The 19,311-nt window shown below is 40.0% G+C and overlaps 1 protein-coding gene across 2 annotated transcripts; it reads right to left on the bottom strand.

Moving 5' to 3' along the window:
- Window positions 1-253: 253 nt before the first annotated feature.
- On the bottom strand, window positions 254-19,127 carry ap3m1 (adaptor related protein complex 3 subunit mu 1). Of its 2 annotated transcripts, none has more exons than XM_057847383.1 (9): window positions 18,987-19,127; window positions 18,373-18,650; window positions 11,245-11,416; window positions 11,043-11,180; window positions 10,452-10,537; window positions 9,243-9,376; window positions 5,550-5,757; window positions 5,056-5,200; window positions 254-920 (listed from the first exon to the last, which is right to left on the bottom strand). In XM_057847383.1, the coding sequence occupies exons 2-9, from the start codon at window positions 18,643-18,645 to the stop codon at window positions 820-822; spliced, it is 1,257 nt and encodes a 418-aa protein (XP_057703366.1). In that variant the 5' UTR covers window positions 18,646-18,650; window positions 18,987-19,127; the 3' UTR covers window positions 254-819. The 2 variants fall into 2 exon arrangements, with proteins under 2 accessions (XP_057703366.1, XP_057703367.1); XM_057847384.1 differs by lacking the exon at window positions 18,987-19,127 and adding an exon at window positions 18,857-18,986.
- Window positions 19,128-19,311: the final 184 nt, after the last annotated feature.

A 19,311-nucleotide genomic window follows, 5' to 3' on the forward strand; every position in this document is an offset into this window, starting at 1 on the left:
GCGTCAAATATTTTAACGTGATTAATTTAAAAAATTAATTACCGCGCGTTAACGCGATAATTTTGACAGCCCTAGTTTTGATGCCTTTTTATGCTTTATGAGAGATTTATGTCTGAATTTTGGGGAGCTTGGAACAGTTTAGGGCATTTACAGTCTCTACTTATGGAATTTTCGGTTTACAAAACTACTTTAAAATTGTTCAGCAACGTGCACATTAGCATAAAACAAGGAAACACTACTGTATATTGTCAAAAGTTTTTTTTTATAAGACCTCTTGTACACTGACATTAAGAGCGATACAAGAATGTTTGTTCCACGTCAAAGGTTGTGCAAATGCTGTGCTAATCACAGTCTGGGGTAACCTATTTTGCTACACCATATCTTTAAAACAGATGGTATTATAAAGTCCTGAAGGCACATAACATGGGTAAATTACAGAGTAAAGCTGTGCAAAGATATTGATGTACAGAAAGGCAAAGCGCAAGCAACATTACAAGGAGTTGACATGATTGTGCAGGCTCATTTCCAAAGAAACATATTCCTTTCGGCAATATGGCATTTGGTGGAACTGAATGAAAGTGGAAAAGGTCACTTGGAAGATTATTAAGTATTATCACTTTACCGTTTCTAAAGGATTCCCTTCAAAGGCCATAAATAAGCCGCTTGGTATATATATTATATATATACAGTGTCTGTAATGCCATGGCACGTACCTAAATAAATTAACTGTTAGAATGCAAAATTATTCGTTAATAATGCTGAGGTTTGGAAAAATTTGGAGCGCTGAGTCTGGAGCTTGGTTGTCCAGAAGTGATGGAGTCAGGTCCGCACTTGGAACTTTCCCGCTTTGGTGAGGTATTTGACACCTTTAAAGGGTTTGTACTTTTCTCCGTACATGTCCAGACGATTCACCTTCAGGCCTGACAAAGAGAAATGTTATTCGACCAACACACTGTGATTTGATATTCAACAGGGGTCAACAATATACAGTGGATCACAAAAGTGAGTACTCCCCTCACATTTCTGCAGATATTTAAGTATATCTTTTTGTGGGACAACACTGACAAAATGACACTTTGACACAATGACAAGGAATCTGTGTGCAGCTTATATAATAGAGTTAATTTATTTTTTCCTCAAAATATAGCCATTAATATCTATACCCCTCGCAACAAAAGTGAGTACACCCCTTAGAAACTACATCTCTAAATGTCCAAGTTGAGTACTGCTGTTCATTTTCCCTCCAAAATGTCATGCGACTCTTTAGTGTTACTAGGTCCAGGTGTACATAGGAAGCAGGTGTGTTCAAATTTGTAGTGCAGCTCTCACACGCTCTCATACTGGTCACTGAAAGTTCCAACATGGCACCACATGGCAAAGAACTCTCTGAGGATCTTATAAGACGTATTGTTGTGCTACATGACGACGGCCAAGGCTACAAGAAGATTGCCAACACCCTGAAACTGAGCTGCAGCACAGTGGCTAAGATCATCCAGCGCTTTAAAAGAGCAGGGTGCACTCAGAACAGGCCTCGGGTTGGTCGTCCAAAGAAGCTGAGTGCACGTGCTGAGTGTCACATCCAAATGCTTTCTTTGAAAGATCGTCGCAGGAGTGCTGTCAGCATTGCTGCAGAGATTGAAGAGGTGAGGCGTCAGCCTGTTAGTGCTCAGACCATATGCCGTACTCTACATCAAATTGGTGTGCATGGCTGTCACCCCAGGAGGAAGCCTCTTCTGAAGATTGTACACAAGAAAGCCCACAAACTGTTTGCTGAAGACATGTCAACAAAGCACATGGGTTACTGGAACCATGTCCTATGTAATGATGAGACGAAGATTAATTTGTTCGGTTCCGATGGTCTCAAGCATGTGTGGCGGCGACCAGGTGAGGAGTACAAAGATAAGTATGTCATGCCTACAGTCAAGCATGGCGGTGGGAATGTTATGGTCTGGGGCTGCATGAGTGCTGCAGGTGTTAGAAGAGTTGCATTCCGTTGAGGGAAACATGAACTCCAACATGTACTGTGAAATACTGCAGCAGAGCATGATCCCCTCCCTCCAGAAACTGGGTCGCAGGGCAGTGTTCCAGCATGACAATGACCCCAAACACACCTCCAAGATGACCACTACTTTACTGAAGAGGCTGAGGGTAAAAGTGATGGACTGGCCAAGCATGTCTCCAGACTTGAACCCAATAGAACATCTTTGGGGGATCCTCAAGCGGAAGGTGGAGGTGCGCAAAGTCTCAAATATCGTCGTCATGGAGGAATGGAAGAGCATTCCAGTGGCAACCTGTGAAGCTCTGGTCAACTCCATGCTCAGGAGAGTAAAGGCAGTTCTGGATAATAGTGGTGGCCACACAAAATTTTGACAGTTGACATGTTGTATGTTCATATTGACAACTTTTACTAAGAGGTGTACTCACCTTTGTTGCCAGGCGTTTAGATATTAATGGCTATATTTTGAGTTATTTTGAAGGAAAAATAAATTAACTTTATTATATAAGCTGCAACTTTTCATTGTGTCAAAGTGTCATTTTGTCAGTGTTGTTCGATGAAAAGATATACTTAAATATCTGCAGAAATCCGAGGGGTATACACACTTTTGTGATACACTGTACTTTTAGAACCGTCAGGGCCGCCACCAGAATGCTCCAACCACTGGCCCGGTGTGGTCACTAAAAATAATGCGTCAATTTAGAAAACTTAATAAATAAATAATAATTTCACATTAATTCCCAGTGGTTCCGTGTTTTAATGACGTTACGCTATCCCAATCAAAGACAACCTTACAGTCTATGCAGCCAGCCGTTGCGCTCCGTGGGGTGTAAACACACCTCGTCAATTGCTCACTCCCACGTGAACTCACGCAACCTGATTACTACGGCTGATTGACTGTCAGTACATTGTACGACATGGTTCTGCAACCCCCAGCACCGGGCCAAGCACCGGGGGAAAAAGAAACCACTCAAGAACGAGAGAGTCACCGTTGGTGTTGAGGGAAAGCGAAACAGTACAAAAGCTGTAATATAAAGGTGTTGCCTCTGTGGATGCTTCACGAGCAATAAATGTGCGCGTAGGCTTACAGGCTTTCCCTTCTCTCTTTCACTCGGCTCCGTGACTTCTTCGTGGGAACAAAACAAATATGTTCTTCTTTGTGTGTACATGCGTTCTTAGTCACCTGCCATTAGTATTACCTGCTCTAGGATTCCTGCGCCAAGACAAAAGCATCCATCACTAGGGTTGGGCATCGAACATTGAACATCGATGGGACTCGGTTCTAACACTCCTGTTGTCCCGGAACCATTTGCCATGTTTCGATGCCCTGACCGCCGGAAAAAAATGCTCCCGAAAACCACGAAGAAGAAGCCACAAGAAGCGAGTGTTTGTGCATTGCAACTTGATTACAACCATGTACACGGTACGGCGGCGCTCAAAAGTTTGGCGTAAAAAAAAGCAAAACAAAAAAACACCTGTCAGCTAAGTGCAACATTTGAAATACAACTGTATTATGCAAAGGTGGCTGCACGACCAATTATGCACGACCGGCTTCATTGAATATAGCCTAAGTGCCAAGTGCAAAGCTAGCTGGGTGCTACGTAGTTGACACGCTGCGCCGTCAGAACCCGGAAAGTAAAACAATACATTATGTCTGTCTTCTGCTGTCCCAGCGACCCAACCCCGGATTAAGCAGTAGATGATGGATGGATGGAATAGTATGAAAATAAATTGTATTATTACGTCTGGCTATGGTCGATATCACATGTAAATAGAACTAGATGCGAAATGAGAGACTCGGCGGTGTTAGAACATATAAAGAGAACTAGATGCAAAATGACAGACTCGCTGGCGTTAGTAAACAGCCGCCATCTTAAAGCAGTAGACGCCTCTGTTAAAATCAATAGTATTAAAAGGATTTTTGTTTTGGAATCTGTTGTGTGTAGCAGTGAAAACATAGCATCACATCACAAAGCCTCCTAGTGATTATTTTATTATTTTGCCTCATCTACATCAAATTGTAATCAAGAGAAGAATTCATACTAATGCTTTGTCGTAACTCCCATCTAAGGTACATGTATGGCAAAGGAATATGAGTAAATGTTTTCTCCGTGAGCGTTTGAAAATAAACAACTGTTTGTGAAAGTGCACTCCTGTGGAAAGAAACTTCATCACATTCGAGTTCAAAGACTGATATTTATATACAAGTTAAAAATAACCCTTTGAGAAGTTCATATAATTAATACATTTCATATTAATTGTATTAATAACAATATATAATAACAACAATATATTTTAAATTCATATAATTTCAAAAAAAAAAATCGAGAAGTTTAGACATTAATATACACTAATACATTTTTAAACAATAGATTTTTTGACCCTGCCTCTTGAAAGAATCGGAATCGAGAATCGTTCGGAACTGGAATCGAAACATGGAACCGGAATCGTTCAATTTCAAACGATGCCCAACCCTAGCGTCACAAAACAAAGGTCAACATCATTAAAAACACAAAATACAAAAACAAACCGAGACTCAGTTGCCGTAAAGTTGAAATCACGTAAATCGGGTACTTCGTAACCCGGGGACCTATGTATGTGTAAGTGGTCAGTGGAGTTGATTTGGGTTTAGTCCTATTTCTGGTTGGATTATTCGTTTTCCGTGTTGGTGCACCCTGGAAAGTTGTAAACGGGTAAGTGCTAACGCCACACGCCAATTTGTTACACGCCGACAGCACTCCAGTGGCCGCATGAGTTAGGCCATGCCTCTTGGCGGGCATCAGGGCGCAAAAATTCGCCAAATGAGGAGGAGATGGAGGAAGAACTGGCTATAATGGAGTGATCATGAAACAATTATTTGATTATGGAATTAGATGATTTACACTAGATTTATGTATGAAATCTACCCAAAAAAATAAACGTTCTTCATGTTATTCAAGAAAATTGTTCTTTGTTGTGATTATTGGGATCAATTACTGCTGCGTTGACCTCGGCCAGTGGTTTTGATAGTGGGGCCAGTGAACTTCAAAACCCCTGTTCAACCCAACTATTCGTATTACCTGATATGGCCAGCTGTTGGATCTTCATGTCGATGTTGAGCGAGGGGTTCTCCTCAGGTTTCGGCGCACCCGACTGCACAGTCAGGCTTCCTCGCAGGTTGGGAAGCTTCTGGGGGTTAAGCTTCCCGATATCCCAAACAAGCACCTACACAAAATACACAAAGATGTTGTCAGTACTCAGTACCATAACCACAACCATGTAGTATCAAATCAAAATGAGTTATTACTGTATGTATTTTAGAAAGAGTGGTCAAATTTCTGGATCTGAAATGACATAAGTGGCAAAAGACAAAAAAAAAAAAAATGGCCATGATTTACAAACTTTTAGAGCACGTGGGTATATTCCAAACTGTGTTAAATAAAATTGTGATGACCTCAATCAAATAACTGTGCATCCATTGTACCTTCCTGAGTAGAATACAATGACTTTTCAGTCCTTAATTCACTGGCATGGCCTGAATGTATCGGCTCTTGTGAGCAGAGTATGCATTCACCTTGGTGGTGAGGTCGTACGTGTAGTTGCCTTGAGTGGCAGTAAGGTTGGCGCTGAGCACAGCTTTAGGCATGTGGATGGTGACCAGCAAGCCCTCCACCGTCTTCCCTATTGTCTGCTTCGGCCCGATTGTGATGTCCAGACGGCCGCAAGAGCCCGTCTCCATGAAGCTAATGTTCTGCTTCACGTACACAGGAATGGCCACCAGACTGTAGAAGGCAAAGTGGTTTCTTTTGGTCATCAAATTTTTGTAATGACAAATCCGCAATTTGAACTCACTGCTAAAACAGCAAAGATGAATAACAATTTCGGCCTCGTACTGTTGTCACCACACTAAAATATTAGACTCGATATCGATACTCAAAAAATTAGTTGATACTAGGCTGAACTAGTGCTTTTTTGGCAACCTTTTTAATTTTCCTATTTGTCTTTTGGGCGATACTAATTATTTTAGTCATCTCAAAATGTGTTTGTCTTAGTCTAGTTTTTGTTGACGAAAACTCAAGACTATTTTTGTCTAGTTTTAGTCAATGTTTAACAAAAATGTTTTTGTTCGTAAAATGAAAAAAAATAATTATACCAACCTGGACGCCAGGAACTGTTTGTAAAAAAAAAAAAGTGAGAGTTTTAGCGGACGCTTGCTGTTAGTAGTAGCCTGATTCAAACATGAATGCTATGCTAACGCAACAAGATACATTTCGTGTATGATGTCACCCAGCACAGACCTTTAAAGGCTAAAACAACATTGCATATCCTCTCTTTGGCAAGAACAGAAGACAAATTTAAGCGTGTGTGTCTCAAAACAAGCAATGGGGAGACTGGAGAGGACACTAGCAGGTGAATTTAAGTGGCGCAGCACGTTATAAGAGTGACACAACCAGAAACTGCCACGATGCAAGCTAACTACACATAAAATGTCATACATTGTGAACACGTGACAGAAACTGTGGCGCATTTTTGTTTCGTTCTCGTGTAGTCAGACGAAAACAGGCATTCGTGTTGTTATGTTTTAGTCTCCCAAGAAATGTTTTTAGCTCGTTACTGTCTCGTCATGGTCATGAAAAAGTTTGTCGATGAAATGAAATATCTGTGTTTTCGTCAAAGATGACGACAGAAAATATTTCGTCAACAAACAATTTTTTCATGACAATGACGTCACGATGACGAGCTAAAAACGTGTCTTGGGAGCATAAAACTCCACTTTAACTCCCCTAAAACTTTTGTATTCTCAAAATCAGTTGACTTGGACTCAGGACTTAGACAAAAACATGCAATCGGGACATCCCTAGTATTCATTAGTGTTGCACCGATACCATTTTTTGGCCCCGATACCGATACCTGGCTGTGCAGTATCGGCCGATACCGATACCATAACGATACCACCCTGATATATATATATATATATATATATATATATATATATATATATATATATATATATATATACATTTTTTCTTTTTTTTTTCCCAAAGAGCTACATAATTGGATGTGAAATCATTGCTTTCAAGGCTTTGTCAGGCTGTTGCTTACCTTTGCAAAATAGGAAAAAGACTAGTACAAAGTATAATACTAGCCCAACAGTAAGAAAGTAAAAATAAGTTCAAAATAATAAACTCTGAATGAACTGAGTAAACTTTTTTTTTAAACCTCTCAAAGGCCAAACAGTGCAACTTTCATGAAATTATTGTCACATTCTGCTGCTGGTTAGATTGTGTTTTGTTGCTGGGCTGTTAGTGGGGGCGTTCCTGACGTCGCACCTGAATCCAATGCGGGCTCATCAACGCAGCATTTAAGCACGGGTGAGCTCAGAGAAGGCTGCCGAGATATTTGCTTTGCTGATCGCCATTTGACATCTCGCACTATAGTCTCGCTACATTTGCTTGTTACGCCCCTGCATTGGGTTTTTTCTGTTAGTGTGCTGCACTCGTTTGTAACCTCTACCCTGTGCAGGTATTTGAGTGTTTTTATTTTGGCTTTTTGGCTCGCTGCCTACCATCTTAGTTAATCTTCGAGTTTTTAGTATTGAGCTCCGTCGACCTGCTGTCACGGACTCCTTTTGTTATTTCTACTATTCCGCGATTGCGTGTTATTTTTTGTTTGTAATCATTAAACCCTTGTACTTATCCCCCGCTTGTTGTCCGCTTCGAAGTCCAACCTTGTTTCCGCATTTGCGGACGCTCACAATTATAAGGAATAATAATTGACCACAGCATCCCGTCTCTCTATTAGCCTCGTTTTTTCGGGAGGGGGTGGGTCCCTTATTTCTATTTCTGAAAGGTGGCAACCCTACTTTGGAAACACTTCCCAAATTACTGTGGCATTTCTTTCATTAAAAGACAGTAAAAGTAAAGTAGACGAAGTGAACTGACCAGAGATAATTGCTCCGGTCCAGCGCCCTGCTTCCTCTGGATGGCAGTCCTGCTCTTGCAGGCTCAAACTCGTTGTGTTCGTTCGCGTTTCGTCTTCAAATGTTTTATCAGGTTCGAGGTATTGAAACTGGCCGATTTAACTCCACATCTCGAAACTTTCAGGCCGCAAATCTTGCATGCAGCCATTGATTTTAATTGACGGGATTTCTATTTTGAAATATTTCCCGACCACCGCCATGCCGCCATGTCGGCCATGTCATTGGTCAGAAGTGGCTATTGGCCCGTTCTCATTGGTCTGGAGCAGGCCAATAGCGATAGCTGTTTGGTGTTCACGTGTCATCACACAAGACAGAGACAAAGTGTAGTGAGCGCCAGGAGAAAAAAAAAGGCTGCGGTCAAATGTTATAATAATGGACCGGTAAATGGTATCGGCGCCGTCTTTGTTGGTACTCGCCGATACCGATACCACCATTTTGGGCCGGATCGGCGCCCCCTGCCGATACTAGTATCGGTATCGGTGCATCTTTACATATAATACCGTTTAATCCAGGTGAAGGGGGTTTATCTGTGCATGATAAAAATTGGTGAATAGAAAAGGGATCCAGGAAGCGATGTCTTTGCACAATTGAAGTTCAAACGGTATAATGTGCAGACGAACTAGATAGTATTTCTAATACTACATAAGTAAAACAAATAAAAAAACAAATTGAAGTTGATTTATTCATTCTTTTTCTATGGGTGGTCTTTAACAAAATAAAAAAACTTAGATTGCCCAAAAATTAACAATGATCCAAACTGTACAGGAAGTGACCCCGTAATGTCCCAGTAAGTACCACGGAATTTGTTCAAATCAACTCCATCGACTAATTAAACCTCCGCTAACTCCAAGGTTAAGCCTTATGTGAAAAATTTAATTACATGCGAAGACATTTTTCTGTTGTCATATTAATGTTGAGGGAGCAAAAGGAGAAAAATTGGTAAAAAGTAACTGATGAGTAGCATAGTTACTTTGATAATAAAGTAATCAGTAAGGTAGCTAGATTACTAGATTAGCTAGATTTTGAGGTGTAATCAGTAATTAAATTACTTTTTTAAGTAATCCATGACAACACTGCCTATGTCACCAACGTTTTGGTCACCAGTGGTAGTGCAAAGACAAATAACTAAAAGTATCAATACTTTTGCAATCAATTATTGTATGCTGATACAACATATCAGTTTCGATACTTCGATACTTTTTAACACGTTTGACAACTTAACTGCCTAGTATTGTACAGTAGAATTCATGATAAAACTCTTGATCGACTGATCATTCGATGTCTTACTTTTGTGAGCTGACGTGATACGTCATGAGGGTAAAGTTGCCATCAGGTGGTATAAAAGAGAGGACGCGCTCTGACTCCCAGCGCTTGAACCGCACACACGGGTGAAAGCTGACATCATCCAGGAGACGGGGATTCTTGAATGCAACAAACAAGGGAATCAATTTAACACAAACAGTAATTACAGTTACAGTGGTGGGGCTAACTTTAAACCAAGGACTTAACCACCTTTAGCCGAGGATTTACTGTAATTTCCCGAATATAAGGCGCACCCGCGTATAATGCGCACCCCAAATTTACTTGTAAAATCTAGGGAAAATTATTGTACGCACCCTAATTTTAGCACCAATAAATAGAAGAATACAAGAAAACAGAGCTTGTGTACAGATACAGAAATGTCATTTTACTGACTGGTGAAACACAGCACAAGCATAGCACATTGGTAGTTCAAAACATTACCATAAACTGACAATATTTACAGTAATAATATGATTTGACAACTTCTCCAATTTACCAGAATCTAGGAGAAAACAAAACAGATGTGAATTTTCTTTTAAAGGCTGCTGTATAACTTGCTCGTTTCATCATGATGAATAAATGTTTCTTCCATGGATTGATACGGTAAAATGAAAGTGAGAACGTAAGTCGGAAATCCGTGAGAGCTCATTGCTGTCAACACGACAGTAACAATAGGAACTATTGTTATTTGGGTTTGAGTTTCCCGAGGGACAGATATAGTTGACGGACACAGGAAGTCTGTGTGCTTACGTTTGTTATGGTCCAAGTTGCGGAGCTGCAATAAACGTTGACTCAAATGAGTTCAAGAAACTAAATTCTGTGCTTTATGAAGAGTGAAAAAAGCAGAATTTAACACAGACGAAAAAAGCAGAATTTAACACAGACGAAATCATTCGACCGATTAGAGTGAAACCGCAACAAAATGGTGACGTCACGTACCATAATGGTCGGCAACGGGTCTCCGCATACATTTCTTCAACACAACGTGGCCGTGTCAATAAAAAAAAATTTTTTTTTAATCGTTATACATATATATATACATTTCTGTCTCCATCCATGTACCCGTTTATAATGCGCACCATGATTTTACAAGTTGATTTTAGGGAAAAAAGTGTCCGTTATATTCGGGAAATTAAGGTAATCACTCCTGTGACTCGGTGTCTGTCCGTCTATCTATCAAAGCTGATCGCTCACCATAAAGGACAGAGTAAGGTCAGGCATCCCCGTGAGCCTGACGCAGGCTTCAATCACACCTTGAATCTCTGCAAACACTGTAGAACCTGAACAACAGAGTGAACTCATCATTAACAGGGTTCGACAATATACTGTAAATGGCCCGGACGCAGTTTTAAACCTGCCAGGGCCACCAGAATGCGCCATCAAACTAGTAAACAAAATACATCCATTGAAAAAAAAAGATTGATGACGTGTTTGATGCTTTACGTTATAAAATGGCTGTTGTTGGATGGCTGTTTTCAGTTTGTGAGACAATGGTAAATGCCTTTCAAGGCGCTCAAAGCGCTTTACACTATATTGCCATCTACCTACTGGTGACGCACCACCAGGAGCAATGTGGGGTTCAGTATCTTGCTCAAGGATACTTAGGCAAGTTCATCAGGGCGGAGAATTGAACCAATGTTAAAATGTTTCGAAAATATTGAGAACAAAGTCAATCAAGCCATTGTACTGTCTATATGAAAACTAATGAAGTTCAAATGCTTGTTAAAAAATAAAACAAATGATGTCCCAATACAAATGATCTCTATGTATGAAGAGTCCTCAAACCTGATTTGTCCAAAATGGCATCTATTTCCTCAATGACATCAAAGTAAGCTTCATTGTTTGTGTATTTAACACCAGCGCGCCTCCAGGGGATATTGGACAACTGACCCGTGGGTAGTGTGTCTCCAACGTTGCTCCCACCTGAGTAGCCCAACAAAGGTTACCTTATATATCCGCACATTGAGGTGAAGAGCCAAATATTTACCCGTGAGAGTATTGACGACAGATCGCAGGATGGTGGGAGGCTTGATCATTTCTTTGAGGATGTTGGACTCTGTTGCCAGCGGAAAGCCATTGTCAAGCATCTCTTCAAGGATCTCATACACTGTCACCAAGTTGTCTTTGATCACACTTTCAGAGCATTCCCCAAAGTAGTCCTGTGACATGGAACGGTGTTTGAGCATTAATGCGATAAACTTGCTCCTATGCTTTCGACCTTCACTCGTGAGACATTTTTTTTTTTTTTTTTCATGAATGCACAATAGAACATAACCATTATCACCAGAGGTGGCTCGGTACATTTACCCAGTTAAATTTACTTGAGTAACTTTTTGAAAAAAATGTACTTCTTAGAGTAGTTTTACCATGCAATACTTTTTAGTTTAACTTGAGTAAATTTGTGAAGAAACACTACTCTTACCCCACTATTTTGGGTTAGACTAGAGTCGTTACATTTTTCATCTTTATTTTACATTTTGACTTTATTTTTGCCAAAGATGCCATCTCACTTTCACCAATGAGACGTCACAACAAAAACGACATGACTCCTTTATACCAAACAGAGGCAGGGGCGCTGGAAGTCACTCACAGCAGGGGGTGCTGAAGATCTTTTTTTAGGTTTTTCCCATCCCAAAACAGCCGTTTCAGTCCAAATTTGTTATGGTGGATAGTTTACGTACTACTACTAGGCTACTAGAAAGACAGTTCTATTTCACCTATTGTGTGTGTAGGAGTTTTTGTATTGGAAAGAAAAGTGCCTGTGTTTTATAATACAAAGCAGCTAGACGGCCCAAAGACACACGAACATATTTGAAAACTAATAGGTCCAGTAAGCCCCGGTTTAACACCCTCTTTTCACAACAGTAAAAGAAATTGCACACGAATACCTGACAGCTCTCTGCACAATGGCAGCTCAACAGCAACAACAAACAATAATATGGCTACAATGCAAGCATGTCATCAATTTGAAGACACCAAAGGTAGATTGCCTTTCTGGTGTGTTGTCGGTGAACTTCTTCATCAACGGCTTAAGGTGCATTTGATCTAGGATGGCACGATGGAAATGCAGCAATGTCTCCCGCTTGGGTTTGTGATTCTCCAGACTCATCTCCACGGTCTAAATCTGCACCTAACTTTCCCTCGCTGGAATCTATTATAGAACTATCATCATAATCATCTTTATTTTCGACATTGAATTGAATTTTAGAAAATTTCGCTGTTTTTGTAAAAGAAAAATCTTTAATTCGTTTTTGCGCCATGTTAACGCCTCCTCTGTCATCAGTTAGCTTTTCAGTTCCAGTAGCGCCTTATTCAACGTGACCCAGTGGCAAGCAAGGTGTCAGGTGGTGACCATGTTATTAACAACAAGAAAAAACTTTTTCAAAATATATATTTAATCCCCAAAGGTAAATATACTATTGTTTCAATATTTTATTTCTCCATTTATTTTTAAGAAAAGTAAAAAATAATCTACCAAAACATTTTTTTTCTCTTCAACACCAGGAGGTGCTGCAGAGATAACGATATTTTTTTCTCCACTAGAGGGCACTCATGCTCTTTAAACGGTTGATGTTTCATAGTGTTGTTCTGGCCTGAATTTTATGATTTTTCTGTCTTTTGGCCTAATTGGCCATGTAATAGGTTATAGTACAGTATAATAATAACAAGTTCATATAAATATATAATTATATAAATAATAATCAAATAAATATTCTAAAATAAAATAATGAAATAATGTAAATATACCATTATTTTTCTAGAAAATCAGACATAGTAGGGAGTTACCAGGGGTCTACAATATAAATGGCCCGGTGGCCCAGACGTACTTTTAAAACCATCAGGTCCACCAAAACAACTACAAAAAATAATGCGTCTATTTAAAAAAAAATATATACAGTGGGGAGAACAAGTATTTGATACACAGTCAATGGGAAAACCCATTGGCAGTGTATCAAATACTTGTTCTCCCCACTGTACATATACAGTGCCTTGCAAAAAAGTATTCGGCCCCCTTGAACCTTGCAACCTTTCGCCACATTTCAGGCTTCAAACATAAAGATATAAAATTTTAATTTTTTGTCAAGAATCAACAACAACTGGGACACAATCGTGAAGTGGAACAAAATTTATTGGATAATTTAAACTTTTTTAACAAATAAAAAACTGAAAAGTGGGGCGTGCAATATTATTCGGTCCCCTTGCGTTAATACTTTGTAGCGCCACCTTTTGCTCCAATTACAGCTGCAAGTCGCTTGGGGTATGTTTCTATCAGTTTTGCACATCGAGAGACTGACATTCTTGCCCATTTTTCCTTGCAAAACAGCTCGAGCTCAATGAGGTTGGATGGAGAGTGTTTGTGAACAGCGTCTTCAGCTCTTTCCACAGATTCTCGATTAGATTCAGGTCTGGACTTTGACTTGGCCATTCTAACACCTGGATATGTTTATTTTTTAACCATTCCATTGTAGATTTGGCTTTATGTTTTGGATCATTGTCCTGTTGGAAGATAAATCTCCGTCCCAGTCTCAGGTCTTGTGCAGATACCAACAGGTTTTCTTCCAGAATGTTCCTGTATTTGGCTGCATCCATCTTCCCGTCAATTTTAACCATCTTCCCTGTCCCTGCTGAAGAAAAGCAGGCCCAAACCATGATGCTGCCACCACCATATTTGACAGTGGGGATGGTGTGTTCAGGGTGATGAGCTGTGTTGCTTTTACGCCAAACATATCGTTTTGCATTGTGGCCAAAAAGTTCAATTTTGGTTTCATCTGACCAGAGCACCTTCTTCCACATGTTTGGTGTGTCTCCCAGGTGGCTTATGGCAAACTTTAAACGAGACTTTTTATGGATACCTTTGAGAAATGGCTTTCTTCTTGCCACTCTTCCATAAAGGCCAGATTTGTGCAGTGTACGACTGATTGTTGTCCTATGGACAGACTCTCCCACCTCAGCTGCAGATCTCTGCAGTTCATCAAGAGTGATCATGGGCCTCTTGGCTGCATTTCTGATCAGTTTTCTCCTTGTTTGAGAAGAAAGTTTGGAAGGATGGCCGGGTCTTGGTAGATTTGCAGTGGTCTGATGCTCCTTCCATTTCAATATGATGGCTTGCACAGTGCTCCTTGAGATGTTTAAAGCTTGGGAAATCTTTTTGTATCCAAATCCGGCTTTAAACTTCTCCACAACAGTATCTCGGACCTGCCTGGTGTGTTCCTTGGTTTTCATAATGCTCTCTGCACTTTAAACAGAACCCTGAGACTATCACAGAGCAGGTGCATTTATACGGAGACTTGATTACACACACGTGGATTCTATTTATCATCATCGGTCATTTAGGACAACATTGGATCATTCAGAGATCCTCACTGAACTTCTGGAGTGAGTTTGCTGCACTGAAAGTAAAGGGGCCGAACAATATTGCACGCCCCACTTTTCAGTTTTTTATTTGTTAAAAAAGTTTAAATTATCCAATAAATGTTGTTCCACTTCACGATTGTGTCCCACTTGTTGTTGATTCTTGACCAAAAAATTAAATTTCATATCTTTATGTTTGAAGCCTGAAATGTGGCGAAAGGTTGCAAGATTCAAGGGGGCCGAATACTTTTGCAAGGCACTGTATATTTATTATTTCACACTAATTCCCAGTGATTCCGTGTACACTATCCCGTCAACCTTACAGTCTATGCAGCCAGCCATTGTTTGCAGTAGGGCGTAAACACAGCTCGTTGGCTCGCTCGCTCCCGATGAATGCGCAACCTGATGACTGCTGCTGATTGATTGGCAGTATATCAGTACCCACTTAACGTGATACTCCACGACAACATGTTTCTGAAACCCCCAGCACCTGTTTAAGCACCGGGGGGAAAAGACCACTCAAGAAAGAGAAAGTCACCAGAGGAGTTGAGGGAATGCGAAATCCATTATGAAAATAAAAGGGAGAGAAAGTTTCAGCCCCAGTGGTGAGTACCGCTGGAATTGGCTCTGCTACGATGAGACAAAAAAACGAGGTTTACTGTGAGGTGTGCAGCTCAATGCCCACACATGCAGACAAGTAAGTTAGAGAAAAGTTTACGAGCATGAAACCTATGATCTGAACATAACATGTAATAATTCATCCACGTGACTACACAGAAAATAACAGCGTCATAATGACGGTCCAGCTTGAGAATCGTTAGCCATAATCGCCTTAGTCATCTCTTTGACTTCTAAATTGGTGCCAGGACAGCGGAAGACAGAAAAGCTTCACCTAGGAATGGCACTCCCTTGTGAGCTCACCTCCCCCTGGCGCTCCCAAGAAAAAATGTGTTTTCGTGTGTGATTGTTTCCCGAAAACATTCAAATAATGTGTAAATAATGTGTAGTCTATTTGGGTTTATTCATGTTTCTGGTTCCAGGTTGGAACACCTTATAAAGTTGAAAACAGGTAAATGCTGACGCCACACGTTAGTTTGTTAAACGCCAACGTTACACAAAAATAATAAAAAATTTAAACATTTTAGCGCAAAAACTCCTTGGCCATGTGACCAATGGACTCAAAATCTGTGTGGTATGACAGAACTCCACTGGCTGCATGAGTTAGGCTATACTTTGTTTGTAAATTATACACCTTTTTGGAACAAATGTCTGTGAATATTCAACTTAAAAAATAACTTCATTGACACTGTAGGCTATATCAGTGTTTGAAATTATATATATTTCTAATATTTTGGGATTATTGTGGTACATCTCTGTGTGAAGTTGGCCCCCCACATGATGTAAAATTTGGAGGAAACAGTTTGTTTTGTTTGTGCCTTGTTAGTGCTGGTTTGTGCTGTAAAATGTTTTGTTTGTGCCTTCATCGTTTTGCTGTTATTAAACATTGTTTTTTAGGTCATCAAGAGGTCACCCAGCCCCCATCTACAGCAGAATGTAACACCAGCGCTGTCATTTGTTTGTGCCTCGTTAGTGTTGGTTTGTGCTGTAAAAAATTTTGTTTGAACTACTACGGTTTTATAGATATTTATTTATAATGATGACATCACACGCAGCCCCCCCATCTGCGGCGGAATGGATCCAGGATGATGCCATTTGTTTGTGCTTCGTTTAGGGGTGGGCGATATGGCCTTAAACACGTATCACGATAAATTGAGCAGATTTACCTCGATAACGATAAATGACGATAAAGTCGCCCAAGCGGACTGTTATATAATTTGAAAATCTGAATCAATGCATGAAATACAGATTAACAGTTTCTTGATTTAGTTACCAGCATTCAATTTGATATATTTAACAATTGTACATGCAGTCTAAACATTAAGTTTATTAAAATGTATTGTAAACAATAAGAATTCAAGTATGAGCATTTATAACAGCGTGTATGGCTTGAACAATGTACATTGTCAAAATCAATATGCCTGTGCAAACATGTCATTGTAACACAAATGACTTGCAGCTTGAACAGTACACTTCAAAAAGACAATTTATTGTTAATGGCTGCTGTGACATAATTATTCAATACAAGTGTTTACTTTATGGTTTCAGGTTCCCCCCAGTGCATTTTTTAATATATGCACGCATACATGAACCCCCAAACAGACATACATTAAAGCTATATTGATCTTCTGCAAATGAAACACTTAAGATTTTATGATAGCAATAATGACACAGAATTAAGCACATACAGAAAAATAGCTGGGGCCATTTCTCGGCCATATTATAAGTTTCACTGTTGGATTGTGCTTTATGCTGAATGCTTTACCATCAAAAAAGCTATCAGAGAAATCACACACAGTCAGATACAAAATAACGCGACATAGTAATTCCTAGATGCAGTCCGTGCCCAATCCACTCATTAAGTTCAGCCATTTCGACAAGGTTAGAGCCGCTATCCGACTCCATCACGTTCATTTGTAGCGTTAGCCGCTAGCGGCCGCTAGCGTTAGCCGCTAACGTTAGACTGTGGCCTGGCTACCAGTAGAAAGCACTGAAAGCACCATCTCCGGAAATCGTGAGAACAAGGGAGGACAGCGGGTGAAAGCCCGTCAGGATGCCACCAAGAGTCTACTAAATGTCGGGTGAAAGTTTGGCGAACCTCCCTTAAGCCACACTCCATCACGTTTTGCTTGTAGCGTTAGCTGCTAGCGTTAGCTTACCGGGCTTCTGTTTGATTGGCTTCCTGATGATCACGTGACTCCCTACGTAAGTACATTGACTGGTTTCTTAAAGGGGAATGAACATAGACGAACAACAGAGTCAAAGCGGGATGAAAAGCCTATTTTCTTGTTTTATTAATTTACCAAATTTACCGACATGGTCAAAATTACGTCGGTCATTGTGAAGAATTTCGGTGACGGTAAATTTTCGGTTTACCGCCCAGCTCTAGCTTCGTTAGTGCTGGTTTGTGCTGTAAAAATTTTAGTATGTGCCGCCATCGTTTTGCAGTTATCAAACATTTTTTTTTTTGGGTCATCCAGAGTTCACCCAGCCCTCCATCTACGGCGGAATGGAACCCCAGAGGTGTCATTTGTTTGTGCCTCATTAGTGCTGGTTTGTGCTGTAAAAAAATTTTGTTTGAACTGCTACGGTTTCTACATATATTGATATTAATTTATAGTGATGACGTCACACGCAGCCCCCATCTGCTTCGGAATGGAACCACAATTATGCCATTTGTTTGTGCCTTGTTTATGCTGGTTTGTACTGTGAAAGATTTTCTTTGTGCTGCCATCATTTTGCAGTTTTTGCACCGTTTTTGTTGCACTTCTTTACAAATCTACCTTAAATAAATGTTATTCAATGACATTGTTCTTTTTTATGATTATTGGCATCAATAACTGATGCCTTGACCTGGGTTTCAAAGTGGTGCCAGTAGACTTCAATTTCCCTTAATTTCTACCCCTGGTTACTCACTATGTTGTCACAATGTCATTACTTCAGTATTGTTTTCAATGAATACTTCACTTGTACTTGAGTAAATTTTTGAATGATTACTTTTACTTGAGTGATATTATTTAAAAGTAACGCTATTCTTACTTGAGTAAAGATGTTTGGCTATTCTACCCACCTCAGATTGCCACTTGAAGTACAGAAACACAATCGAGTTCTGCATGTTACATCTCCCACCTTCGTTGGGTCTTACCTGAAGTGTGTCTGCAACCCTGTGCAGGAATTCAATGACGAACAGTGGAGGCACTTCAGTCTGAATGACAGCGAGGAAGAAGAGCTTCCCTCTGTATATATTAATGAGGTAATGATGAGGGGTCTGCAGGATGGGAGGCACATTTTCAGGTTCTAGCGCTTTCTCCTTGGCTTCGAAGAAGTAATCGCACACGCTGCGATTAACGACGCTTTTCCAGTGTTTCTCCAGGAATATGTCTCCCATGTGATTAATGAGGAACACGCTGTGGATCATTTCAGCTGAAACGATAAAATAATTGTTGTAGTTGTTCTCAACAGTAGCTATCAATCAGGTAACAATCACTCACGCCAGTACTTTAAAGTATTCAGACTTCTGTATCAATTCATTTTCCATATTGGTTCAAAACGGATGGTGATACATAAAAGGAAATGTGTGCAAATCTGAACAACTCACTCAGTCAAACAAGTTTGCTTTAACTGTTTACCTGAACTTTTAGTTTATGGATGCGTTATTGTATACATCACGAAGAACATGTATTTATATGACTGAAACCACTTGATATATGGAGAAAAGCTTATAAATAGAATAGTGTAGATTAAAATTTTCACTTTTACCTGCTGACAAGAGCTTGGTTCCGACAAACAGTGATGTTGCCACTCGGCAAGCTGGGCCGGGGGGATGCCTGCACCAGTGTAACGGGTAACCGAGTTCGGTCACTATTTCATTTGCTAATCCATGGAAAACACTTGAAATGTGTTTTAACGTGTTTTCAAATCACCTAAATTAATAAAATGAATATTTTGTGGTTTTCGAGACTACTTTCAAAAATTTTTTATCTGGCATATCTAAAGGCAGCTAACCTTGCTTTGACTGACGTCATAGAAATTGTTGCCCTCATTTTCGTCTATCAGGATTTTCTTTACCCCCCAAAAATGAAAT

The sequence above is a fragment of the Corythoichthys intestinalis genome, chromosome 10 (genome assembly GCF_030265065.1).
Source record: "Corythoichthys intestinalis isolate RoL2023-P3 chromosome 10, ASM3026506v1, whole genome shotgun sequence".
In the NCBI taxonomy this organism is placed as follows: Eukaryota; Metazoa; Chordata; class Actinopteri; order Syngnathiformes; family Syngnathidae; genus Corythoichthys; species Corythoichthys intestinalis.